Source organism: Emys orbicularis, chromosome 10 (genome assembly GCF_028017835.1).
Source record: "Emys orbicularis isolate rEmyOrb1 chromosome 10, rEmyOrb1.hap1, whole genome shotgun sequence".
NCBI classification, from domain to species: Eukaryota; Metazoa; Chordata; order Testudines; family Emydidae; genus Emys; species Emys orbicularis.
In genome coordinates, this window is record NC_088692.1 from 39757293 (window position 1) to 39785246 (window position 27954).

At 48.2% G+C, this 27954-nt stretch overlaps 1 protein-coding gene across 1 annotated transcript; it reads left to right on the top strand.

The window, feature by feature from the left end:
* The first annotated feature begins 436 nt into the window (after nt 1–436).
* Nucleotides 437–15762, top strand: C10H8orf33 (chromosome 10 C8orf33 homolog). Its single transcript, XM_065412046.1, has 11 exons — nt 437–508; nt 2209–2276; nt 3672–3762; nt 5731–5868; nt 6535–7229; nt 8936–9026; nt 9147–9293; nt 9461–9564; nt 13473–13563; nt 13916–14036; nt 15420–15762. Exons 2-11 carry the CDS (start codon nt 2268–2270, stop codon nt 15760–15762), a joined length of 1830 nt encoding a protein of 609 aa, XP_065268118.1. The 5' UTR covers nt 437–508; nt 2209–2267.
* The last annotated feature ends 12192 nt before the right edge of the window (nt 15763–27954 follow it).

The following is a 27954-nucleotide window of genomic DNA, read 5'->3' on the forward strand; positions in this document are numbered from 1 at the left end:
AGAGGGGAAATAAAAAAGCCCCTCTGCCCCCCCCCCCACCATTTTTGCAAACACTGGTGTCTCAGTCACACTGGGGTAACTGTTACCCCCTGTGCCCCTGACTGTGCTGGGTTTTGCCCTCTGACGCCCTCTGCCAGTGCCTCACTCCTGGGCTTAACTCTGCCTCCTCACCCCCATTCCTGATTTTCCCTTTAGCCCCTCTCCTACTGCTGCCTCCAGCTGCTTGACCCCCCAGACCAGTAAATTTCCACCCCCTGCCTTGACCCTGGCCACCACCCCCCTTGATTCGCCCCCTTTGCCCCTTTTTAATCCCTGTCAAAAGCAGTCAGCAGAATCCTACGGGTATAAGGGCAGGGTGAAGGGCAGTGGCTTCAGCAGATGTACTGAGCATGCTCAATACACGGTAAGTAGCACATTTCTAGCAGCGCGCAGAGCGGACCCTGCCGGAAAGGAGCGCGGTGGGGGAAGGAGTTCGGGACGGACTACCCCTCCTCCAGGACATCGACAGGTGAGGAGCAGAGCCGGCCTCGGGGTGTCTGTCTGCAGAGCTGGGGGGAGGGGCTGTCCCGGTGCCGAGCTCCCCCCCCCCACCGGGTGTCTGTCTGCAGAGCTGGGGGGCGGGGCTGTCCCGGTGCCGAGCTCCCCTCCCCCCCCCCCCGGGTGTCTGTCGGCAGAGTTGGGGAGAGGGGTTGTCCTGGTGCTCATGGGGGTTGAGGCTGGCAGGGAGTAGGTTATAGCTTTGACAACCATCGCCAGTCTGACAGTGTTACTGGTTCATCTCTTGCATCACTAAACAGACCAAGGGGTCTCAGTACCCAGCTCTGCCAACTGGGCTGTGGGCTCTTTACTGTATAGCACTTTGCACACTTGAGCAGTACTCAATTGTAGCCCCATTGCAGGAGGGGGAGATGTGTGCTTTCAGTAAGGATTCCTTGGCTGTGGAACTCTACTCTCTTCCCCCTGCTCCCCAGAGCCCTGATTTGTTGATCAGAACAAAGCTTATCTACTTTCTGGACTTACCCTGAGTAGGTTGATAGAATGGGGCATAAATGTTTGGGGAGGAGAAGTGGGGTACTGAATTTGTGGAGGTCTGGGTGGTCTTTTTGTGGATATGGCTGTGATGGAGTAGGGAGGATTGACCTGGGAATGTTGTGTGGGAGTTTTACTGGGACTGTCTGCACTGGTGATGGGGGTATCAGGGTGTGACTTCACTTGAGGGATGATAAGTGAGCATGTAACCTGAGCCCAGGAGGGGGGTTGGGGCCAGGTGACACCTTCGCCCGGGAAACTGGACAAAGGCTGGAGGAGGAGCGGGGGGGGGGGGGGGAGTGTGAGGCTGGGTGAGACTGCTGGAGGGGGTTTCGGTTGGGAGTTGACTGGGGAAATGGAGGGAGCCCCTGGGCTGGGGTCTAAGCTCCCTGCCCCCCAGATGGACCTGACTGAGGGGGTTCTGTGGTCTGTACCTACAAGCTCTGATTTGGATGGTGTTCCTGTCCTCTAATAAACCTTCTGTTTTACTGGCTGGCTGAGAGTCACGGTGAATCGCAGGAAGTGGTGGGTGCAGGGCCCTGACTCCCCCACACTCCATGACAGTGGCTCCAGTGGGATCTGTTAATAAAGAAATGTGCAAGCTCTTAGAGTTTGGTAGGAGACATTATTGCACTAGACATAATTAAATCATGATGGTGGCTTGGGTCAATAGTCACTGGCAGCATCCTTTATTCTGTTGGGTCTTGACCCTCAGTCGTGAGCATAGGGTTGCCAGGTGTCTGTTTTTTGACTGGAACATCTGGTCAAAAAGGGACACTGGCAGCTCTGGCTGCTAAATGTCTGGTTGGCCACATTAGGTGCTCAGCCAATCATTAAAAGACAAAAACAATCACTTTGCATTCTGCAGCCTCCCCTAATGACATCAGTGATTGGTTGCTGAAGAAGTTGGAGTCTGTCAGAGATGGAGCACCAATTGAAAGTAGCCATCTTAGTTTTGATCCCATTCTTGCCTCCCACCCTTAGAAATCCTCCACAATAGGGAGCTTTCTGAACCTAGCAACTAGGTAGAATGGTTTTACTTCTTTCCCACTCCTGAAATGTTACTTTGAAGTACTCCGAGGGGTGCTTCCATCACCGCTTCCTGCTGCCTCTGGATTTCTTCATTCCTTCCTATGATATAAAGGAAGCAAAAGCTCACTTACGGTCTTGTGATTCTAGGTAACAGGAGCCATGTAGGAGGATTCCAGAGCTGCACATCAGCAAGGCCAGCTTTCCTAATGGAAGAGGTAAAAACTCAGTGTGCTCTTCTCTGCCTTCTGCACTCAAGTTGATTGATACAATTAAAACTGCCACCTGCCCTGATCTTTCAAGGCATTTTCCTGCTGCCCCGTGCAGAGGTTGCCATGCATTTTTTCCCCTCAAAGCTCCCCACAATTCTCCACATATCAACAGGCTGACCATATGTCCATCTGTTAATATTTGTAATGGCTTTTTTGAAGCTTTCATGTTTTTGTAGTGATAAATGCAATGGAACATATTGTTCAGAGTACAGCACTTTGCTAACAGTATTACATTCAGGTAAAAAAGTTTGTATTGATCCCCAAGTATATGCGATTGCAAAATGAAACCCTAATTTAAAATATTTCAAAAAATTAAAAAGGGACCAATATAATTTCTAACTCATCTTTAAACTTGTCATCTTTAAACCTACACAAACTATTTTTGTTTTAACTTTTTCCTCTGGTATATTCTTGAGGAATATAAGAAGTCTTGGAAATCATTTACAGTCAATCAATCCTAAGGTCTACCACTTTTGTAGTAATAATGAAAAAGAATCCAGGTCAAAGTTTTTAAAACTGACTAGTGATTTTGGGAGCCCAACTTGAGACATCTTAAAGAAGCCTGATTTTTCTGAAAATGATGAGCACCTGCCCTCTTGAATTCAGGCCCTGTTGAGGTATCTCAGGTTGGGCCCCCCAAAATTATTAGTCAGTTTTGAAAATCTTGGCCCTAATCTTTTGGGTTTAGTGAGTCTTCTGTTTGTTCAATGTAACTCAATTATGTATGTTCAAATGTATTTAATTATCTGTTTGATATACTTCACTCTTAACTTGTATCTATGTTACAATGGAATTTAATGCAACCAAGAGAGAGTGGTTGGGGATGGGGTATAAGTTATACAAGGGAGATAATTTCCTGACCGAGAGATCTGTTAGACTGGAAACTGTTTTGCAAAGAGGATTGGTGGGAACCCATCACGTAGGACCTTTAAATTAGACACGGCATCGAACTAGAAAAATCCTATAGGGAAAATCCTGACAGCATAGAAATGGACAGGATGACAGACAGTGGACACATCTTTTCTGTCACTAATTTCTATAATACAGGGGCCTCATTCAATAGGCTTTTAACAATTTAACCATAAAACCACCATCACTCTGAGCCTGGATTAATACAGGGCCCATAGTACTTTTATTCTTCATTGCTTTGCAGCTGATGTGCAACATTCATAGAATTTAAGGCCAAAAGGGACCATTGTGATCATCTTATCATAGCTCAGGCCAGAGAATTTTAGAACAACCTTTTTTGGTGTCAGCTACAAGGGTGTGGGGTTGGTATATGTACACGTCCACACTTTAAAAATAAACATTGTCCCATCTGTGCACTTCCCAATATCCCAGACTCCCCAAGGGACATTCCAAGATGAGCTGGAGTGGTGTATTTTGCAGCTGGAAACAGGCCTCCTTCGTCTCAATCCAACCCCAGAACAAGGTATGTTGCCTCCCCCAAGATTTCTGGTTAAAATCTAAACTCAGTGCTGGTTCAGTTCACCCAGAAGCCTTTCTAATTTCTCTGTCTATTGAATTATAATTAGAATTCATTCTAAATGTAAAATGTAATGAAACATTTTGTCCTCATTTAACATCTGTTCTACTTTGAACTCCATCTGCCTATCCGCTCTTAATCCTGCCTGTCTCCTTCCTTATGCATTGTTTCTTCTCTCCTCATTTTCCTTTTAGCCCCTATGCCTCATTCCTCCCTTTCACTTACATATTGCTCAGCTACTTCAGGTTTCCTACAGTGCTTTGCAGCTCAGACAGTGGTTTCATCCCCCTCAGTGCTTTGATCACTCACATTCTGTATCTGATAGTTTATCTGTGGTATAATCCCACAATCTCAAGTGACTGCTGCTGCATAGTATCAATAGAGATGCCCCTTAAATGCTTGTAGTTTATTTTTTTAAGCATGTTCCTCATTGTCCCTGGAAAAAGATGAAATCACTTAAAAGAGAAACTTTACTGCCCATTAAAATACTGGCTTCAGGTGTATTCAGGAACGTTTTGAGAGTTCATACCTGTTGATCCACCAGGCCCAGTATCATGCCTCCAGCAGTGACCACTACGTAGTGGTTCAAAGGAAAGTGAAACTTCCCTTGTAAGGCATCTGGCTGACTATGTCATGGTGCACATGAGGATACAAAATTCCTTCCTGAACATTGCAGCCATTGGTTTATGCAGAAGCATGAGATTTGATCATTTATATATTAGAGCATTGCTTCATATGCTATTGGTCATACAAGTATCCTGCAGTCCAGCGGTTCTCAAACTGTGGGTTGGGACCCCAAAGTGGGTCACGACCCCCTTTGAATGGAGTCGCCAGGGCTGGCTTAGACTTGCTGGGGTCGGGGTCTGGGACTGAAGCCCGAGCCCCACTGCCCAGGGCCGAAGCCAAAGCCCGAGGGCTTCAGCCCTGGGCAGCAGGATTCAGGTTACAGGCACCCTGCCTGGGGCTGAAGCCCTTGAGCTTCAGCTTTGGCCCCCCTACCCAGAGCGGAGGGGCTTGGGTGGGCTCAGGCTTTGGTCCCCCTCCTGAGGTCGTAAAGTAATTTTTGTTGTCAGAAGGGGGGCGCGATGCAGTGAAGTTTGAGAACCTTTGCTGTAGTCAATCCCCACATACTATGGGGACAGGTACTATAGGAAGATGTATGCAATAATAAGCTGTGGAGGAAAACAAAGTCCTCACTCTGAGTTTAAAGCAACAAGCCAGAGGCAGCTTTATTATGAGCAATTGCAATATGCACGGGAGAGTACACACGGACAGGGATTCCCCCTCCCGAGGCAGGTCTCCGTTAGATAAATAATTAGGGCAAGCATTTATACCTTTTGTTACAGACAATAATGATCAACAACCGCATCTTGTTTATACATATTCCTTCCTGATACCTTTCTTTTCTCAGTAACTTTCTGCTACAGTCTGGGTTCCATTCTTATCTAACACAAGGTCAAAATAACCTCTCACAGTTTTTCCCACTCACCCAGGCCCTGCATTAAAGTCTCGTGTTATTAAATAGAAGAGTTAGCCTGACTCTTGCTCTTTCTGGAAGACTAAGATGTCTGTGCTTTTCCCAACTTCCACAAAGCACATAAAAGTGCTCCCCCAAAAAGCATTACATGGTATTGCATCTATTTGTAGAAATCCCTATCTCTGAACCACTGATAAGGGACTAATTCTGTATGTGGTGTAACTATCCAGTGTCCCAACCAGTAGCCATTCCAGTCCTCATGTAGTCAAAGAATAGAGATTGGGACACATCTGTAGTACTGCCGCTCTGAGACTTTTCTCTGATCCGAGTACCTGGCTGAGGGAAGAAGCACCATTGTTTCCCTCCCTGACTATGGTTCGTAGGACTCACTGTGATCCCATTTCTTGTCTTTGTGTCGGTTGGCTTCTCAAATGCAGCAGAGGAGACACAGCACATCCTCAAAGTCCTGCGCTCCCGCAAGGCTGCCTTTGTGAAGAAGCGGCAGGTGATGAACCGCGTGTTTGGGGATTACCGACTGAAGATGGCCGAGGAGCAGAAGAGGATGGAGAAAGCAGGTGAGGCTGGGGCCATCCCTGGAGTCTACAGAACCATTTGGTTCCCTCTGATGTGGTGTTAGCAAATGGCCTTTCTTGAGGCTTCTCGTCCAATCATTCCCATGAGGAATAAACCTTCTTTCCCCCGTCCTGTTCTTTAAGGGGCCAGCCAGAAGCCATTAAAGTGGAAGGGCCTTTAAGCATATGTAATCCCAGAGCTGAAGGGGGTTTTGAGGGTGAAGTAAAGGCAGTATCTGTCTGAACTTCATGGCATCACTTTGGGGTGGGGTCCAGTGTTAAGGAGAAGTTCATGGTTTTGGAAGCTCTACTAATGACAGCTAGAGTAAGGCCTAACATCGCACTGAGCAGGATGAAATAGCAGAAGATGGGACTCCTCCAAGAATCCATTGTGGATCTGTGTGTGAGATTGGTGTGATGGTGGTGCACAAGGCCTGAATAAATAGGAGCGAGTCCCCCCCCCATTCCCTCTGCATGTCAGGCAGTCCCATATGGAAATGCTGCACTGGGTATCTTGCCCACAATCCCTTGCTGGTACCAAAATACAATAGCATTCTGCATACACATAGGTTGGGTGTCCCTTATAGAAGTGAATTGTTCTAAATGTGGCGCCAACATGGTAAGAAATCAGAGAATTAATAGAAACACAAATCTTCCTCTTTTCTCTAGCCATGAAACCTGGGAAAGCACAAATACAGCAAGGGAATGTGCAGGTTTCAGGGAGTGTGGGGTATAGGAAGCGATCTGGACAGACCTCCAAGTCAACAACAAACTGGTTCACACCATCTGATAATAGCTTCCGATTCAGCTTTGCACTTCCTGAGATGGATCCACAAGCAACCAATGGAACTATGGAAGAGGCACAGGGGGTAGGTGGCTCTGAACAGAGGCCCTCAGAACTAGAAGATTTGAGTGGAGCGTTGAACTTTTCCACCCCTGGACAAGAGCCCAAGTTTGCTTTCAATTTTGTCATCCCAGATAAAGATGGTCCCCTGATGCCATCTGTTGTTACAGGTCAAAGAGCGGAGAGTGTAGCAGAAAATGTGACATCAGGTGGCTTATCTGCAGGACCAATGACGCATTCAACCCTGTGGGAGGCTAACATGCCTGAGGTTGTGGGCTGTGTGGGTGGAGGATTGGGGAGAAAGGTTCTCGTTTTAGAGACCCCAAAACCAGAGATCGCCGCTAAAGATGAGGTTAAGGCAGAGAAGACAGCAGCAACTGGAGCACCCAAGAAGAATAAGAAAAAGAAATCATCAAATAGTAAGAAGGAGATGGCGGAAGCTGAGGTCAGCAAGAAGGTGAAGGTGGGAGCCAGTGGGTGTGAAGACACAGATTTGTCCCTCCAGGACAAGACCACACAGGTATGTGAATTAATTTCTGGCTAATAAACAAACATAACCTCACTGTTAAGGCTCCATAGTTTCCTTGGAAGGGAAAGTTAATGTATGTGTGAGGTTTCTAAATCTGTGTGGTAGCACAGGCTGGAAATGGATAGCCATTTATTGCTGCTTATCCCATTAGGGTTTCACTGTGACCAGAAACCTAACAAGTGGGGGTGGACTAGGTGGCTCAAGTTGATGTTACTTTGTCCTTCCCTAGAACCGTGTCTGAGAGTCTGCAAGCACTTTGCAGGCATGTAATGATTTAGACCTTGTAGCATCCCTGGCTGGTAGGTTTTATCCCCATTGTGCAAATGGTGAAATTGAGATGCAGAGAGGTTAACTGACTTGGCCAAGATCAAGACTGTCGCAGAGCCAGGAACAGAGCCCAGAAGACCTCCTGTGTCCCAGTCCCTGTCTCTAGGTTTATAATGGCACGGAAAGAGGTTGAAGGCACCAGTCGCTCTGAGTCATGTATTAAGGGATCATTAAAGTACACCTTACCATCTGCTAATGCTGTACTGAAGTCTATAGTCTGTTATGTTTTTCTTTAAAATGTCTGTGAATTTAGGTCTCATGAATGGTCCCAGATCAGCAATGCTGGAATGTGAAGGCTGCAACACAGGAAGCAGCCGTGAGAGCTTCCTCCACCACCCAGCTGCTGTGCCTCAACCCTGACCTTGAGAGCTCCCACTCCAAGAGTGTGTGTGGGGGTGGGGGTTCAGTCTCTGGCCATTCTGTTATTGGCCTCTCTGTTGAGACAGACAACTGCAGTGGTTTGTGCGATGTGGACAGCTGTCCATTAGGAACTGGACTGAGACCCACAAACTCACCTCAGAAGATGAATCTCCACAACTACTGCCCTAGACTAGACCAGCCTGAGGTGAAAAGCCCCACAGCCTTTACCTATCTCCTGAGGCGTCCATCCCTCAGGTGGGCACTGTACATAAGGCACCAGGGGGTAGCTTTCCTAGGTAACCGTGACATAAGAGGCTCTGAAGGAGACTGAAAGCCTGTTGGAAAGAAGTTGTGGAACATAGAGGTGATAAGAGCTTGGGGATTCTCATACATGTGTAACAGTTACAACACTGTTAGATCTAGAGCATGATGCTACTTCAATTCTAGGAGGCAACCCTGCTACTCCCTCTGCCAGTGTCCAGTCCGTTGGCTATGCTGGATAACACTTAGTGCTTAGATAGCTCCTTCCATTTTCACAGACATTAACTAGCTAACTTGCACATCCCTGGGAAGGCAGGGGAATGGGAGACAGGACACCAGATTCTCTTCTGGATTTTGTCACTCATTCACTGTGCAACCTTGGGAAGGTCACTTCACCTCTCTCTTCCTTAGTTATCCCCACTGGAAAATGATTTATTTTATGTTTGTAGAACTGCTGTCAGACCAAAGGCTCCCATAGTGTTGGACAAACATAGGCAAGCAAACCTTCCACATATAGGTGTTGGGAGGCTTCAGTACTGTTTGTGCAAAGGCTTGACATCATCAGGTGGAAGGTGCTGAACATAAAGTGGCATCAAGAATATGAAGTGAAGCCAGCTCTGAGGGAGTGAAAACATGAACATACAACTCCTAAATCTATAGATCCTTGATTTTCCTTGCTGACTAACATATGGTGTTTTAGTTTTTGGACAATTTAGTTTCCTCCCCTTGCTGTGTTCTGTTTTATGTAGCAGTCAGATAAACAGCTGTGGAGGGAAGTGGACTGGTGTGTGGAACAGCTGGAACTTGGCCTGAAGACACAGAAATCCACTCCAAAACAGGGTGAGTAGCCAGAGAGTGTCTTGTTAGAAGGAAAGGGAGGCAGAAGCAGTGGTGCAGGGAAAGAGCAAAAGGAAAGATTTATATTCTGTGTTCGCCTGTCTCTCCTTTCCAATGATTCAGCTGAAGAAGCTCTTCGTGCCATCAAGACACTACGCAGTGACAAGGCCGTGCTGGCAAAGAAGCGTCAGGTCATGCGAGCCATGTTTGGAGATTACAAGAAGAAGATGGAGGAGGAGAGACAGAAACAGCTGAAGCTTATGCAGGCAGGTATGAGAGGCAGACTTACATGAGGGACCAGGATGGGAAACCATGCCTGAAAAAAGGGAGCAGGAATACTAATCCCTCCATTATCCATGTAGCCCTAGAGAATGGAATTCTGGTGCATGAGAAGCCTTAATGGTTTTTCTTTCTGTCTTTGTCTTCCCCTCTGTAAGCTGCAAAGTCTGCTCAGGTCATGGAGGTGAGGGAGAATGCCCGCAGAAAGAGCAGCCAGGTCTTCCGGAAGTGTTCAGAGGCGTCCAGGAAAAGCCCAAGTTCTGCAGGATCCCCTTCTCATCCTCCCAGCCATCCAGAGTCACCCCAGGCCTCTGGCACAAATTCGTTCATGTCCCCAACTTCCCAAGAAGAGTTCAGCTTTAACTTTTTTTAGGAAAGTCCCTTGGACATTTATTGTTTTTGTTTAATGGCTGAAAATGTTGCCAAAATCTGTATAATCTTAAGGGGTAGAAGGATGCTGAGCAGGGTAAAAGGATCATGTGGGAAACATGCATAGGTTCATAGTGAAAAGACACTAAGTGCCTTGGATCAAGTGTATGTAACAGCTCTATCTATAATGCATACAATTCCCTAGACTCAGTCTGTGGGCTGGACTCCTTTCCTCATACACACCTTTGCTTGGAAACAAATCCGATAAGGAGAAGATATACGGTCAGAGAAGGGATAAGTAAAGGTGAAGAGAAGCTTAGCACTTTGAAGGCAATTCTTCTGTTGTATGCGAAGTGCAGCTCTCATGCTGGCTGTATGGAACAGAGTAACAAAGTAGGATTGAAACTCCTTGTGAGTATCAAAGGTTTTTGTATTAAACATGAAAAAGCTGCATCACTCCCAAAGTTCTAGCATTTTGATGCAGTTTACAAAGACACTGCAATAATTTTTTCCCATTGCTGTAGAATTATGGCCGTCTTTTATCCTCACTAGTTTTGTGGTCTCCATTAGGCAAATGTTGACTTTTTTTTTTTTTTCTTGCTTCCAAAGAGCCTGGAATTAATATAGCAGTTTACCATAAAATCCTGCTATCTCCAAAGGTGGCAGGGGACGTGAAAACTTCTTCCAAAACTTGGGAGAGCCATTCTGTGGGCTTTCACAGGTTTGTGCTTCAGACCTCTGTAAAGCTGTTCTATAAAGCCATATTCCTTTCCCTGTGCTTCAGCATGGGAGGATCCAGAATGCAGCTGTTCAGTAAAGGGGTACATTACAGTTCCAAGCACAGATACTTTACCTTTGTAAGTTGGAAAGTGGACTGATCACAAGAATGGGCTCTTCCACAGACGCACTGTGTGACCCTGAGCAAGTCATTCCAGCTGTAAAATGGGGATACTGCTTTCCTACTTCAAAGACTTGTTGAACATTAGTTAATAAATAACTGCTGTATAAGAAGCAAGCTTACAGCAGTTTTTAACTCCACTCTTGTTGCTTTCTCATGCTTGAAGCATCTCTGGACCATTATCAGTTTTTAAGGTATCTCTTGACTGTTTTTGGTTGAAACAGCACAAACCAGATGCTGTGGGTTCCACAAAAATGTTTCATAGCAAAGACACAGATTTTTTTTTTTTTTTTAAATTAAAAGCCAATATGGAATCTGGGGGACTTTCCTTGTCACCGTTTGTAATAATATGGGGCCTACCCTATGTGACTATTCCAGTAAATTATGAGCGTCTCTTGGATACCTTCCACCCTTTGCTTTGATTCTTTGTAGCCTTGCATTGCTGGGCCTCTTGTGGCCACATCTCTAAACTTGCTTGTGCAGTTGGCTTGGCGTGGTAGGACATCTCACAAAGGAGTTGCTTTTGTACTTGGCTGAGTGTTAATGAAAGTCTTGTAGCACAGGCTGACTAGATAGTCTGTTTTATAGTGCTGGCTGAGTTACACTGAAAGTAGAAGTTTGTTCTGGTTTTCTTATAATGATCTAACCAGCCTTCTGCTGTAACACCCTACTCATTTCCTTACTGGGGAACTTTCAGCTCATACTGCCTGTGTTGCTTCCTGGTGTGTAGGCTGCCTCTACAAGTGAATTGTGCAAAATTGAGGTGCTCCAACTCCTAAAGCAGGGATCTCAAACTCAAATCACCACGAGGGCCACATGAGGACTAGTACATTGGCCCAAGGTCCACATCACTGAAATCTTTTCATACAAAGATACAAAAGTATAGTAAAAAATGAAAGAATGAAGAGTAATATAGTATGCTATTAAAAGTCAATGTATTAACTTTTTAAAACTGTAATGCGAAGGGGTTTTTAAGGAATAGTTACAGGTGTTTGTTTTATTATGTGGTCAGTAACACTGATGATGATCTACACTAAGTCTATCAACATCGCTGTAATGGCAGGAACTTTTTAAAGTAACTACTCATACAAAATATGTTGCCACTTTTAACAAACATTCTTCCCAACTACTCACAGCATGCCCTGCTCCGTCTCTAAGGCGGCAGCTCTGTGCAAGATGGAGTACAGCATGCTGGGAGTTGTAGGCTTCTATTGAGCGAATTTACTCCGCAGTCAGCACCTGTGTTGAAGCATCCACGTCCCCTAGGAGGATCGGGGATTTCTTTCCCATGCAGGTGTTGTTGAGGGTGAGAGATGTGGGGAACAGGCCTGGCTTTTGTAAACTGGAAAATCCAAGATCCCTGTTCCCTCCCCCTTCCCTCATGATATTTCTCTCTGATTCGCCTCCCTCCCAGTGTTAAAGGAAAAGTTGTGACTGGCTGCTGCTGCTTTCCCAGCTCCCTTTTCCCCCAGCGTTTCACACTGTGCATGTGATCAATGGGGATGGATTTCAATGGCGGGTGTGTTTGGCCCTCCCTTGAGGGAGGGGAGATTTGAAGAGTGGTGAAGGGGCTGGCCCAGGGTTGGTGTGAGTCAGGGTATAGCTGGAGGGGAGGATTGGGGATGCAGGAAGAGCAGGCTCAATGGCTTGGTCGCTGCAAGGCTATTTGTCAAGCTTGGGCAGTTTGACTTGGATAAACTTCAGAGAACTGTGGAAACAGCTCATTGAAATGCACACAACAGACATCCCCACCCCCAAAGTGAGAGTGACTGTAAACACTGCCTTAAACAGCAGCTCCGAGAGCCCGCCTGTCTGCCTGCCCTCCTCCCCAGAGCGCGTGTGTGTGGAAGCTGGCAGCAGCAGGGTGGATTATGTTTTGCTGATCCAGCTAACAACATCTTTCCTGTCCTGCCTCTTCCCTCTCCTTCCCCACCCCCATTCCAACCCCTTCCCCAAAGCCCCTGCCGCAGCTCCCGGCCACTGTGGGCGGGGGGGGTACCCCGAAGTTCCCAGCTGCTACAGGTGACATGGGGACCCCTGCAGCTCCCCAGCCACTGCAGCAGAGGGACCCCCGCAGCTCCCCGGCCCCTATCATGAGGGGGCAGAGGGATCCCTGCAGCTCGCTGTCCCTGCAGGGACAGGGAAACCCTGGAGCTCTGAGCCCCCATAGGTGGTGGGGGGGCCCCGGAGCTTCCAGCCACCCCACAGCTGCCCAGCCCCTTCCCATTTTTATCATGGATATTTTTAGTAAAAGTCATGGACAGGTCACGGGCTTCTGTGAATTTTTCTTTATTGCCCGTGACCTGTCCATGACTTTTACTAAAAATATCAATGACAAAATCTTACCCTTACTCGTAACATTGCCAAATTTCCAGCTATTTGGGCAGAAATTTTCCATGCCAACTGTTTGCCTCAGGCTGTAATTTTTTATTTTATTTTAATTTAATTTTTTTTTAAGATTTAGTTAAAAGTGAGTGGCCATTTCCAAGAATGAGGTTAGGGGAAAATATGCTGTTTGCTTGTGCTGGAAAAAAGAAAATCTTACAACCATGTCACTGAGAAGCTCTAGTGCCCCCATGTTGTGGAGCAGGGACAAAATTTGGCCAAGTTATAAACCTTTGATAAATCTCACTTTGCTCAGACTCAGTGGACACTTGTTGGAGTTTGATAGCTAAATCTGAGGGGGTTTTTGAGTGCTTGCTCATGTCCATTCCAATATAGGGCGTGTGCACCATCCCTGGAAGTTTTCCCCACTACTGGTATCTGTCAGGTCAACTCTGGTGGCCCCTGGAGTGGCACCTTCATGGTGCGGTATATAAGCACCTGCCAACCTGCTGCCTCCTCAGTTCGTTCTTTCGGTCTGTGACAGTTGCTGGAACGCTCTTGTTCTCTTGCTCTGCAAGCAAATACTCATGCCCATCGCCAACAGTGCCAAACAAAAGGACGACGAAGTTGGACTGGGGACGATCCTCTTTGAGAAAAGCTGCAGACAGAGTGAGACCTGTGCTGGGCTACTCTCACACTGGTGGCGACCAGCCTGTGCCATTGACTCTGGCCCTGGGAAGGGACCCATTGAGTCCGGTGAGCATGGACATGACTCAGCCCTGGCCATGCCAACTACGCCAGAGGCATATGAGGCAGCAAAAGGCTTTCAGTCCCTTCCAGCACCTTCTCCGAGCCAAGACCCATCGGAGTTAGGTCTGATACCACAAGAACTGTCCCATGGATGCAAGTGCCTGTCTTTGGCAAGCCTTCAATGATGGCGAGACACTGCCTGGTATCTCACTCATCCTCTAGAGGCTCCACTCCTCACTGATCACAGTCCCGGCACCTCTCGCAATCACAGCACCGATTGGAATCCTAACACCGGTCACTACCCCGGCACCATCCCACATTGAGGGACCAGTCACATTCCTGGAGCAAATCATCGAGGCACCACTCCTCTCGCGATACCACGGCACGAGTGGGTAAGGCACCTCCATGGTCACCCAGAAGTGGGTCCTCGAGCTCCAAGTCGATGGCAAGGTCCTATACCACGGGTCGGTCCCACTCGGCACCCTTGGAGGCAAGAGTACCGCCACCTTCCCCTTCAGAGAGGGGTTCAGTTCCGGGTGCAGAAGTGGATGAGACCCAGGATAACCCCGCAGGGGACTGACCAGCAACGGAAGACGTGAAAGCCCGGATGACAGTACAAGCCTCCTCATTGTCTTCCCCTGATGAAGAAGTGGCAGGAATGTTCATAGCACCCACACAAGATTATTACAAGGCCCATCAGGAGCTCTTGCGTCGGGTGGCTCAAAGCCTGAATGTACAAGCAGAAGAGATAGGAGTCAGCCCTGGCCCTGGTAGACATACTGGCACACTCGGGTCCAGCTAGAGTGGCCCTACCTTTAAACGAGGCCATTCTACAGCCCATCAAGGCTTTGCAGGTGGAATGGAAGTACTTTGTGCCCCGAAGGGGTATGAGTACTTTATATCCATTCCCCGCCGGGTTCCCTAGTTGTGTCTGTTGCCAATTAGCGGGAGAGAGAGGGACAATAAGGATTCTCTCCTAAGGCAAAGGACTCCAGGAAACTGGACCTGTTGGGGAGAAAAGTCTGCTCTACGCAGAGCCTCCAACTGAGAATCTCAAACCACCAGGCCCTCCTAAGTTATGATTTTAATTCATGGTCTGCCATGTTAAAGTTCAAGGAACTCTCATCAGAGTCCAGATCTGAGCTTGCGGCTTCGATGGAGGAAGGTAAGGCTGTATCCAAGGCATCCCTCCAGGCCACAGCCATAGTGATGAGATGGAGCTCTTGGCTCCAGTCCTCTGGACTCCCTCATGAGGTCCAGGAAACAATTCAGGACCTGCTGTTTGAGGAAACTTCCCTCTTTTCAGACCAGACAGATGCCCGCCTACATAGTCTGAAGGATTCCAGGGCCACTCTAAAGTCGTTAGGACTTAACGTGCCAGTCCCGGTTCGTAAACACTATAACATTACATAAACGTTTATAAGCCCCAACCTATGGGCCGATTCCACCAACCTCAACAGCAGAGGCAGGATTTCAGTCAGCAGAGAAACACAGGTTTTAGGAGGAGACATACACCTCACGCCCCTTCAACATCCGTGTCTGCGCCTGCAGAACAACCGGCGGGGTCTTAGCAGTCCTTATGAGGGTGCACCCGAAGATGGCACATCAGAACAAGGCTGGATCTTACCCCTACGTTTGTGGACCGTTTGTCCCATTTTTACCGTGTGGATCAACATCACTTTGGATTGCTGGGTACTCTGCATGGTAGAAGTGGGATATACCCTGCAGTTCATTTCCTTCCCTCCTTCCTATTCTCACTCCCATTCCCTCTTCAGGGACCCTTCTCATGAGCGGCTTCTAGCCCAGGAGGTACAGTGGCTCCTAAAGGTCGGAGCTGTGGAGGAGGCTCCTTTGGAGTTGAGAGGCAAGGGGTTCTACTCACTCTACTTCCTGATCCCCAAGGCCAACAGGAATCTCAGACCCATCCTAGACCTGTGGAACCTCAACAAGTTCATGAAGAAGCTGAAGTTCCATATGGTCTCCCTGGCCTCGATTATCCCTTCCTTAGATCCAGGGGACTGGTTTGCCACCCTCGATTTGAAGGATGTGTACTCTTGCATAGCCATCCTCCCAGGGCGCAGAAAATACCTTCGGTTTGTGGTAGACCACAAACACTAGCAGTTTACAGTGCTGCCTGTTGGCTGCCCCATGAGTATTCATGAACTGCATGGCAGTGGTGGCGGCCTTTCTCAGCAGGCAAGGAGTCCAGGTCCACCCTTACCTGGACAACTGGCTGATCAAAGGTCGGTCCAGAGACGTGGTAGAAGGGCACGTGAACCTCATACAAACCACTTTCAGGAACCTGGGGCTCCTGATAAACAAGCACAAGTCGACTTTCTCTCCTATACAAAGGAGTTCATAGAAGCAGTTCTCGACTCGAACCAGTCCAGAGCCTCCTTGCCGGAGAACCACTTCCAGGCCTTCAAAGAGATCATAAACGGCCCGCGGTGCTTTCCCGTCACCATGGCACGAAGATGCTTGAGGTTCCTGGGATATGTGGCCTCCTATACCTACGTGGTGCAACATGCGCAGCTCAGACTGTGGCCTCTCCAAGCATGGCTGGCATTGGTATGTATACCAGGCTGTAACCTGTTGGACAAGGTGGTCACTCTTCCCTCAGCAGTAACGCTCACTCTTCAGTGGTGGCTGGACCAGGTCACCGTGTGTGCCAGCGTCCCCTTCACAAGGCCCGCCCCTTCAATGACGCTGGTAACTGATGCCTCGGACATGGGATGGGGAGTTCACTTAGGGCCCCTCAGGATGCCAGAGGAATTAGCCCTACAAATCAATGTCTGGGAGCTAAGAGTGGTGAGCCTAGCCTGTCAGGTGTTCTGTCACAACCTACATGCCAAATGCGTGTCAGTCCTCAGACAACATGACCATGATGTTTTATATAAACAAACAAAGGGGGGCTTGCTCCTCTCCCCTGTGCCAGGAAGTGTTGATTCTATGGGGGTACTGCATAGCTCACTCCATTCACCTGGAAGCCTCCTATCTACCAGGTGCTCAGAACGGGGTGGTGGACCACCTGAGCAGATCCTTCACCAATCATCACGAGTGGTCCATCCAACCAGACATCTTGAATGCAGTTTTCCAGAGTGGGGGTTTCCCTAGGTGGACCTGTTTGCGACCAGGTTCAATAGGAAATGTCCCCAGTTTTGCTTGTACCTAGGAAACAGCCCGAGCTCATGCTCAGATACCTTTCTCCTTCTCTGGGGAGGGAGGTTTCTCTATTACCACCCCCTCCCCCTCCCCTCTCATCCACAGGGTCTTGCTCAAGGTAAGGAGGGACAAGGCGCACATAATCCTTATAGCACCAGCATAGCTGCGCCAGCATTGTTTCACAACCTTGCTGGCCTTCTCGATAGACACGCCAGTCAGCCTTCCGCGTTAACAAGCCCACAGGTAAAAGGAAGTGAGTGGGCACCTGTCCAAAAGAGCCAATGGGAGGGCTAGAAATTTTTTAAATTGGGGGGGAAAAAAACTTCCCTTTGTGTTGTGGTTCTCCGGGAAAGAGGGGAGAGGCAACTCTAGAAGGGGAGAGGCAACTCTAGATTTAGTCCTGAGTGGAGCGCGGGAGCTGGTCGAAGAGGCAACTATAACAGGACCGCTTGGAAATAGTGACCATAATACAATAGCATTCAACATCCCTGTGGTGGGAAGAACATCTCAACAGCCCAACACTGTGGCATTTAATTTCAAAAGGGGGAACTATGCAAAAATGAGGGGGTTAGTTAAACAGAAGTTAAAAGGTACAGTGACTAAAGTGAAATCCCTGCAAGCTGCATGGGCGCTTTTTAAAGACACCATAATAGAGGCCCAACTTCAATGTATACCCCAAATTAAGAAACACAGTAAAAGAACTAAAAAAGAGCCACCGTGGCTTAACAACCATGTAAAAGAAGCAGTGAGAGATAAAAAGACTTTCTTTAAAAAGTGGAAGTCAAATCCTCGTGAGGCAAATAGAAAGGAGCATAAACACTGCCAAATTAAGTGCAAGAATGTAATAAGAAAAGCCAAAGAGGAGTTTGAAGAACGGCTAGCCAAAAACTCAAAAGGTAATAACAAAATGTTTTTTAAGTACATCAGAAGCAGGAAGCCTGCTAAACAACCAGTGGGGCCTCTTGATGATCGAGATACAAAAGGAGCGCTTAAAGACGATAAAGTCATTGTGGAGAAACTAAATGGATTCTTTGCTTCAGTCTTCACGGCTGAGGATGTTAGGGAGATTCCCAAACCTGAGCCGGCTTTTGTAGGTGACAAATCTGAGGAACTGTCACAGATTGAAGTGTCACTAGAGGAGGTTTTGGAATTAATTGATAAACTTAACATTAACAAGTCACTGGGACCAGATGGCATTCACCCAAGAGTTCTGAAAGAACTCAAATGTGAAGTTGCGGAACTATTAACTAAGGGTATGTCTACACTACGAGAGTAGTTCGATTTTACTTAAATCGAATATGTGGAATCGATATTACAAAGTCGAACATGTGTGTCCACACGAAGGACAGTAATTCGACTTTGTGAGTCCACACTAACGGGGCAAGCGTCGACATTGGAAGCGGTGCACTGTGGGCAGCTATCCCACAGTTCCCGCAGTCCCCGCTGCCCATTGGAATTCTGGGTCGAGCCCCCAATGCCTTCTGGGGGAAAAAAGTGTGGTTTTGGGTAACTGTCATCATCGAACCGTCACTCCCGCCCTCCCTCCCTCCCTGAAAGCGCCGGCGGGAAATCAGTTCGCGCACTTTTCTGGTCAGTGACAGCGCAGACGCCACAGCACTGCGAGCATGGAGCCCGCTGCGACCATCGCTGCAGTTATGGCCGTTGTCAACACCTCGCACCTTATCATCCACCTTTCCCAGAGGCAGATGCTGAGAAATCGGGCGAGGAGGCTACGGCAGCGCGGTGAGGACCTGAAGTCTGAGAGTGGCACAGACCTGTCACAAAGCACGGGACCCCGCACCGAGGACATCATGGTGGCAATGGGTCATGTTGATGTTGTGGAACGGCGATTCTGGGCCCGGGAAACAAGCACGGACTGGTGGGACCGCATAGTGCTGCAGGTCTGGGATGAATCGCAGTGGCTGTGAAACTTTCGCATGAGGAAGGGGACTTTCCTGGAACTTTGTGAGTTGCTGTCCCATGCCCTGAAGCTCAAGGACACCCGGATGCGAGCAGCCCTGAGTGTCCAGAAGCGAGTGGCCATAGCCCTCTGGAAGCTTGCAACGCCGGACAGCTACCGGTCAGTCGCGAACCACTTTGGCTTGGGCAAATCTACCGTGGGGGTTGTTGTGATGCAAGTAGCCAACGCAATCGTTGAGCTACTGCTCTCAAAGGTAGTGACCCTGGGAAACGTGGAGGTCATCATAGATGGCTTCGCCGCGATGGGATTCCCAAACTGCGGTGGGGCTATAGATGGAACTCACATCCCTATCCTGGGACCGGACCACCAGGCCAGCCAGTACATTAACCGAAAGGGCTACTTTTCAATGGTGCTGCAAGCACTGGTGGACCATAGGGGACGTTTTACAAACATCAACGTCGGATGGCCGGGCAAGGTTCATGACGCTCATGTTTTCAGGAACTCTGGTCTGTTTAGACGGCTGCAGGAAGGTATTTACTTTCCGGACCACAAAATAACTCTTGGGGATGTGGAGATGCCTATAGTCCTCCTCGGGGACCCAGCCTACCCGCTAATGCCCTGGCTCATGAAGCCCTATACAGGCGCCCTGGACACTGAAAAAGAACTCTTCAACTACCGGCTGAGCAAGTGCAGAATGGTGGTGGAGTGTGCTTTTGGACGTCTCAAGGGGAGATGGAGAACCTTCCTGACTCGCTCTGATCTCAGCGAAACCAATATCCCCATTGTTATTGCAGCTTGCTGTGTGCTCCACAATCTGTGTGAGAGCAAGGGGGAGACCTTTATGGCGGGGTGGGAGGTTGAGGCAAATAGCCTGGCTGCTGATTACGCCCAGCCAGACAGCCGGGCGATTAGAAGAGCCCAGCGGGACATGCTGTGCATCCGGGAGGCTTTGAAAGCTAGGTTCCTGAGTGAGCAGGGTAACCTGTGACGCTTAAGTTTGTTTACAGAGAAGCTGAACCTGCCCCCGTTTCTTTACCCAGTAAATGTTCACTATCCTCTCCAGTTAAATACCCCGTTCACCCCATTCCCCCCCTTCCAACACACGTTTAAAAATAAAATCACTTGAAATTTGTTAATGAACACCGTTTTCTTTATTACTGTTTTCGCGGGAAAGTGTTGAACCTGGGACGCAGACTGTGGTGGGGAGCGGGTGTAGTGTAGTGATGCAAAGGACGCTTCTAAACTCCAGGAATGACCGGCTCCGCACTGGTGGACTGGTTGTTTCAACGGAGCCTGCCACCCCTCCTGTTCGGGACTCTGTGTGTGGGGGCTATGTGACTTTGTGGCAGGGGGAGGACGGTTACAGATCCCCTGCTGCGTGGCTCTGTGATCCAGGATAAGGACCGCTGCATAAGATCTCTAACCGCCCTCCCCTGCCACAAAGTCACATAGCGCCCCCCCCACACACACACACAGAACATGAAAACCACCTCCCAGACTGACCAGGGTAACTAGTGACTGCAATGTGTGTGTGCCCTGCTGCTGAACCTGCCCCCGCGTCTGTACCCTGGTAAAGGTGACTGTCCTGTCCAATTACCAACCCCCTTCCCCCCCTTCAAACAGACTCTCCTCTAAAAGAACATGATGGAAACAGTAATTAACAGAAACGTATTTTTTATTAGCAACCACACATGAAACTGGGGGATGAAACTGGGACGGGGGCTTGGGTGAGGCGGGAAGGAAAGGACTTATCAAATTTTGGGGAATGAAAGCCTTCTGGTACTTGAGCAGTCTGCAGGGGTGGAGTGAGAGTTTTCACGGACTCTGCTGCCCCTCCTTCTTGGGACTTTGGGTGAGGGGGGTATAGGACTTTGTGGCGGGGGAGGGCAGTTAGAGAGAGACTGCAGCGGGGCTCTGTCCTCCTGCCACCGGTCCTGCAGAACATCCACAAGGCGCCGGAGCGTGTCCGTTTGCTCCCTCATTAGTCCAAGCAGCGTTTGAGTCGCCTGCTGGTCTTCCTGCCGCCACCTCTCCTCCCGTTCCATGTGTGATCGGTGCATTTGGGACAAGTTCTCCCTCCACTGGGTCTGCTGGGCTGCCTGGGCTCGGGAGCAGCCCATAAGTTCCGAGAACATGTCCTCCCATGTCCTCTTCTTCCTACGCCTAATCTGCGCTAGCCTCTGGGAGTGTGATGCCAGGCTGGGTTGGGAGACAGTCGCAGCTGTGGGAATGGGAAAAAGGGAGTGAATTCCTCAGAAAGATAAATGTAGTTGTGAACAAAGAACATAGTCTCTCTCTGTGAACGAGACCATGCACAGCACCTATCACATGCGCACTCAGGACAAGGTCGAATTTTCGGCCTTCGCATTCAGTGCCTGGGGTCTTGCAGTGCACATCAGAGAAGCGGGGCAGGACACCGGAATTTGTGTAGCAGGCCGACATGGTAAGCCGTAGACTTGTGGCTGCTTAAAACTTTAATAGTAGCACTGGCCTCCTTTCACATTGAAAGCAATGCCAGTCCCTGCTGCCAGCAATCCGGCAAGCATGAACTCTGCCCCTGTCCCACCCCCTCGCGGCTGTCCCAGGGAAAGATCCCTGTATGCTGCCCCTCTCCCGCCTCCACCGCGTGGCTGTAAACCGCCGGTTACAGTTCTGTAAAGGAACAGGCAAGCAGTCCCAATACTAACATTCCCCTACCTAATTCAAAGCAGGTCACCATGAGCGACATCACTCTGATGAGGATTTCAGAGACGGAAAAAGAAAGGATGCTTCGGGAAAGCCTGCAAAGACCAGGGCTGTATGCCGCCATGCTCTGCAGGGCAATGATCCCGGAGTACTTGCTTGTCTCCTGGCGCGGAAATGTTTGCTACTACGGAGGACCCAATAAGGCCGCTCTCCCCAGGAACCTGATGCAAAGGCTTTCCAATTACCTCCAGGAGAGCTTCGTGGAGATGTCCATGGAGGATTTCTGCTTTATCCCCGGACATATAGACAGGATTTTACTGTAGCTGCACTGGCAGGGACTAAACAGTAGAGCGGCTTGGGCAGAACAATCATGCTAAACCGGAGATTGTTAGATATTTTTTTTTGTAGTTGCACTGCCAGGGACTGAACCGTTAAGCGCCTAGGGCAAAGTAATCATGCAAAACCCATTGTTAATATTGTTAATATTCCTGTTCTGTAAAAAATAAATGTTTAGATGTTTTAAACACTTACTGACTGATCCTTCCCCTGATTCCGTGTCCGGGTTAACGGCTGGGGACGGTTGGTAGGGGATCTCTGTAAGGGTGATGAAGAGATCCTGGCTGTCAGGGAAATCAGCCTTGTAAGCGCTGTCGACTGCCTCGTCCTCCTCATCTTCTTCCTCATCTTCCCCGTCCGCTAACATGTCCAAGGAAGCGGCCGTCGACAATATCCCATCCTCAGAGTCCACGGTCAGTGGTGGGGTAGTGGTGGCGGCCGCACCTAGGATGGAATGCAGTGCCTCGTAGAAACTGGATGTGTGGGGCTGGGATCCGGAGCGTCCGTTTGCCTCTTTGGTCTTCTGGTAGCCTTGTCACAGCTCCTTGATTTTCACGCGGCACTGCGTTGCATCCCGGCTGTATCCTCTCTCTGCCATGGCTTTAGAGATCTTTGCATTTCGTCTTTTGGAGCGCAGCTCGGAAAGCACGGACTCATCGCCCCACACAGCGATCAGATCCAACACTTCCCGATCAGTCCATGCTGGGGCCCTCTTTCTATTCTGAGATTGCACGGCCATCTCTGCTGGAGAGCTCTGCATCTTTGCCAGTGCTGCTGAGCTCGCCACGATGTCCAAACAGGAAATGAGATTCAAACTGCCCAGACAGGAAAAGGAATTCAAATTTTCCCGGGGCTTTTCCTGTGTGGCTGGTCAGAGCATTTGAGCTCGGACTGCTGTCCAGAGCGTCAACAGAGTGGTGCACTGTGGGATAGCTCCCGGAGCTATTAGCGTCGATTTCCATCCACACCTAGCCTAATTCGACATGGCCATGTCGAATTTAGCGCTACTCCCCTCGTTGGGGAGGAGTACAGAAGTCGAATTTAAGAGACCTCTATGTCGAACTAAATAGCTTCGTGGTGTGGATGGGTGCAGAGTTAATTTGATGTAATGGCGCTAAATTCGACATAAACTCCTAGTGTAGACCAGGCCTCAGATGCCTTTCTCCTTCCCTGGGGAGGGAGGTTTCTCTACACCTTCCCACCCCCTACCCCGCACTGCTCATCCACAGGGTCTTGCTCAAGGTAAGGAGGGACAAGGTGCACATAATCCTTATAGCACTGGCATGGCTGCGCCAGCATTGTTTCACAACCTTGCTGGCCCTCTCGATAGACACGCCAGTCAGCCTTCCGGTGCTGCCAGACTTGATCTCCCAGGAGCACGGACATATGCTCCACCCCAACCTCGAGTCCCTACACTTGATGGCCCGGAAGCTCCATGGCTGAATGAGGCAGAACGGAGTTTCTCGGCATTGGTGTGTGCCATTCTTATGGATAGCAGAAAGCAATCAATTAGAATGGCCTATTTGGCTAAGTGGAAGAGGTTTACACTGTGGTCACTGCAGAGAAAGATCCTACCTTTTGGAGACCCCACTGCCCGTTGTCCTGGACTACCTGCTCTACTTGAAAAAGGAAGGTCCTTTGGTATCATCCATCAGGGTTCACTTCGCTGCAAGCTCGGCATTCCACATAGTGGTGAATGGCCGGTTGGTATTTTCAAACCCAATCTGCGCCCGATTCTTGAAGGGATTAGAGTGTTTGTATCTACAGGTGCACCAACGTTTGCCTCCTTAGGACCTCAACCGGGTAGTGTCAAGACTGAGCCAGTGGCAACATGCCCCTTGCTCTACTTATCCTGGAAGACTGTCTTCCTGGTAGCCATTACTTAGGCCAGAAGAGTCTCAGAAATCCAGGCCCTCACCTCTGAACCACTGTATATGGTTTTCTTCAAGGATACGGTCCGACTTTGACCACATCCATCCTTTCTCCTGAAAGTCGTCTCTCATTTTCACAGTAGCCAGGACATTTTTCTTCCAGTCTTCTATCCCAAACCTCATGCTAATAGGCAAGAGCAGAGGCTTCTACACTCTCTGGACGCTAGAGGCGCATTGGCCTTTTACATAGAAAGGACCAAGCCGTTCTGGAAGACCACTCCAGCTTTTCATCACTATCGCAGACAGGATGAAGGGGAACCCTGTCTTGGCACAGAGAATCTCCTCTTGGGTCACATTTTGCATCCGCATGTGCTATGACTTAGCTAAAGTGTCATCTCCAAGCTTGACAGCACACTCCACAAGATCTCAAGCCTCTTCAGCGGCATTCATGGCTCAAGTCCCAATCCTGGATATCTGCTGGGTGACGATCTGGTCTTCCATACACAGATTCACCTCGTGCTGTGCCATCACTCAACAGTCCAGAAATGCTGTGGCTTTTTGGGACAGCAGTCCTCCCGTCTGTGTTCCAGCGAAACTCCAATCACATCACCTAACTGATTGCTTGGGAATCAACTACATTGGAATGGACATGAGCAAGCACTCAAAGAAAAAAAGATGGTTACTAACCTTTCCTAACTGTTGTTCTTCGAGATGTGTTGCTCGTGTCCATTCCACAACCAACCCATCTGCACCTTTGTCGGAGTTGCCAGCAAGAAGAAACTGAAAAGGTGGTGGGTCGGCAGGTGCCTATATACTGCATCATGAAGGTGCCACCAGGGGGCACCAGAGTCGATCTGACATATACCACTAGGAGAAAAACTTCTGGCAATGGTGCATGCAGTGCACGCACACCTATATTGGAATGGACATGACCAACACATCTCGAAGAACAACAGTTATGGAAAAGTTAGTAACCATCTTTTTCTGTTTGCACTGATCATGCTCCATCCCCTCACAACTTCTGCGCACCGTCCCCACAGAGCTATTGAGCATGTTACATCCTAGGGCTGCAGGGGCTGAGCAGCACTTTCCTTGCAATTGCTCCTCCTGGTTGTCAAGAGGCTACTGAGGTGCTGGGTACCAGAACTGCACAGGGAGATTCTGTCTCTTCTGGGCTCTCAGGGTCCACCCTTGCAGGCACCCTGGCAGCGAGGAGGAGGAGGAAGATGCTTTATTGGAATACAGAGGGGTAAGGAATGGCAGCAGGGGATGAGGAGGTTGTGGGTAGAGGTGGGGAAAGAACTGGGGGGTGGGTGGGTGGGAGACAGAGACTGGCCAGGGACACAGAAGCAGAAGGGTCCATTAGAGTACACTCTCCTCCAGAACCTGGAGCTGAATCCAGAAGTCCTCAGTCTCTACATTCCTCTGTTGTCAGCAAATAACTGTGAAATCCATTGGCAAAGTGTGTGTCTAGTGACTGGTCTACATAGGGATAACAGCCTACTACTGCTACCATTCACTCCATTAATTCAAGTGGTAGAGATCTGTGCTGAAGATATAAGGGGTCAACCCAGGTGTGTGTGTGTGTGGGGGGGGGTGAATCAATATAGTTCAATGTGATGGCATTTTTTTTTCAGGTTTTTTTACGTTAGTAAATTACATTGGTCTACAATTTTTGAGAAGTTGTCTGCTTCAGAGATAAAATGTGCTATTTATTATGTATTTTGATGTGCTGAATTCAAATATGACAATTAAAACAACTGGCTACTGTTTCTAAGATATTTAAGTTTTTACATTTTATGTCTATGTATATTGTGTAGATAGAGTTTTAATCATAAATTGTAAACCTAGGTCTTTTCATGTGTTTATGGTTGCTTTACATGATAATATTTCACCTGTCCTGTTTATGTAACACTTTAAAAATCAGCAAAAGGGTTATATAAATAAAATTTATTATGAAACAAAAGGCAAAAAAAACTATTATGTACATAGTTTAGTCCTATTCAGTGTCTACTCGGCGCTTCTTGGCTTGTCTCTTGTATTCATTAAATGGAGCATCTCTTGTCACTGTCCAGCAATAGTCTGCAAGCATTGATGGGCTCCATTTGCCCTGATAGCGTTTCTCCATTGTTGCAATGTCCTGGTGAAATCGCTCGCCGTGCTCGTCGCTCACTGCTCCGCAGTTCGGTGGAAAAAAATCTAGATGAGAGTGCAAAAAATGTATCTTTAGTGACATGTTGCAACCAAGGCTTTTGTATGCCTTGAGGAGGTTTTCCACCAACAACCTGTAGTTGTCTGCCTTGTTGTTTCCGAGAAAATTTATTGCCACTAACTGGAAGGCTTTCCATGCCGTCTTTTCCTTGCCACGCAGTGCATGGTCAAATGCATCATCTCGAAGAAGTTCACGAATCTGAGGACCAACAAAGACACCTTCCTTTATCTTAGCTTCACTTAACCTTGGAAATTTTCCACGGAGGTACTTGAAAGCTGCTTGTGTTTTGTCAATGGCCTTGACAAAGTTCTTCATCAGACCCAGCTTGATGTGTAAGGGTGGTAACAAAATCTTCCTTGATTCAACAAGTGGTGGATGCTGAACACTTTTCCTCCCAGGCTCCAATGACTGTCGGAGTGGCCAATCTTTCTTGATGTAGTGGGAATCTCTTGCACGACTATCCCATTCGCAGAGAAAACAGCAGTACTTTGTGTATCCAGTCTGCAGACCAAGCAAGAGAGCAACAACCTTCAAATTGCCACAAAGCTGCCACTGATATTGGTCATAGTTTATGCACCTCAAAAGTTGTTTCATGTTGTCATAGGTTTCCTTCATATGGACTGCATGACCAACTGGAATTGATGGCAAAACATTGCCATTATGCAGTAAAACAGCTTTAAGACTCGTCTTCGATGAATCAATGAACAGTCTCCACTCATCTGGATAGTGAACGATGTTGAGGGCTGCCATCACACCATGGATGTTGTTGCAGGCTACAAGATCACCTTCCATGAAGAAGAATGGGACAAGATCCTTTTGACGGTCACGGAACATGGAAACCCTAACATCACCTGCCAGGAGATTCCACTGCTGTAGTCTGGAGCCCAACAGCTCTGCCTTACTTTTGGGTAGTTCCAAATCCCTGACAAGGTCATTCAGTTCACCTTGTGTTATGAGGTGTGGTTCAGAGGAGGAGGATGGGAGAAAATGTGGGTCCTGTGACATTGATGGTTCAGGACCAGAAGTTTCATCCTCTTCCTCTTCCTCGTCTGACTCAAGTGAGAATGATTCTGGTGCATCAGGAACCGGCAGTCCTCCTCCATGGGGTACTGGGCGTATAGCTGACGGAATGTTTGGATAACGCACAGTCCACTTTTTCTTCTTTGACACACCTTTCCCAACTGGAGGCACCATGCAGAAGTAACAATTGCTGGTATGATCTGTTGGCTCTCTCCAAATCATTGGCACTGCAAAAGGCATAGATTTCCTTTTCCTGTTCAACCACTGGCGAAGATTTGTTGCACAAGTGTTGCAGCATATGTGTGGGGCCCACCTCTTGTCCTGATCTCCAATTTTGCAGCCAAAATAAAGGTGATAGGCTTTCTTAACCATAGTGGTTATACTGCGCTTTTGTGATGCAAAAGTCACTTCACCACAAACATAGCAGAAGTTATCTGGACTGTTCACACAAGTACGAGGCATCTCTGCTCACTTTGGCTAAACAGAAATGTGTCCCTTTGCAAAATCAAACACTGACAAATAAGAGAGAACGACACTGTATGATTTCTAGAGCTGATATAGGGCAATTTGTTCAGCAGAGTGATGCAAGCTTCGTTATGATTGCATCATCCATGACTTCTAGGAATAACATGATGCAATTCATATCATGTATGACGCAATACCAGCTTCAGATTGCATCATTCATTGTTTTGCCTAAAAAAGCAAGTACTGTCCAAACCCAGTCATAGATTTATTCATAGATCCAGTCAAAGATGTATTTTAGTCATTTCTGGTTCAAATTGAGATCCCTTCCCTTTATAACTCACTTATCCTCCGCCATTCCCAAGTCAAGGGTCGTATATACTGACCCAATAGCATATCTTGAAAACTAGAGCCAATCAACAATTTTAAGCATCATTTTCGTTCTCAGTGACCCAGAATTAGTAAAGTTTGACTACATTTATTTCAGAAGCATTTTGGCTGTAGAGCAGTGTTACATCCAAAACAATTTATGTTAAGAGGATATTACGGTTGGAGTCAAAAGGTCAGAAATGGCAGAACTGAGGTTGCTGATGCCCTGGGGTGAGCCTCTGTCATCATGTAGAGTCAGTAATGGATGGGAG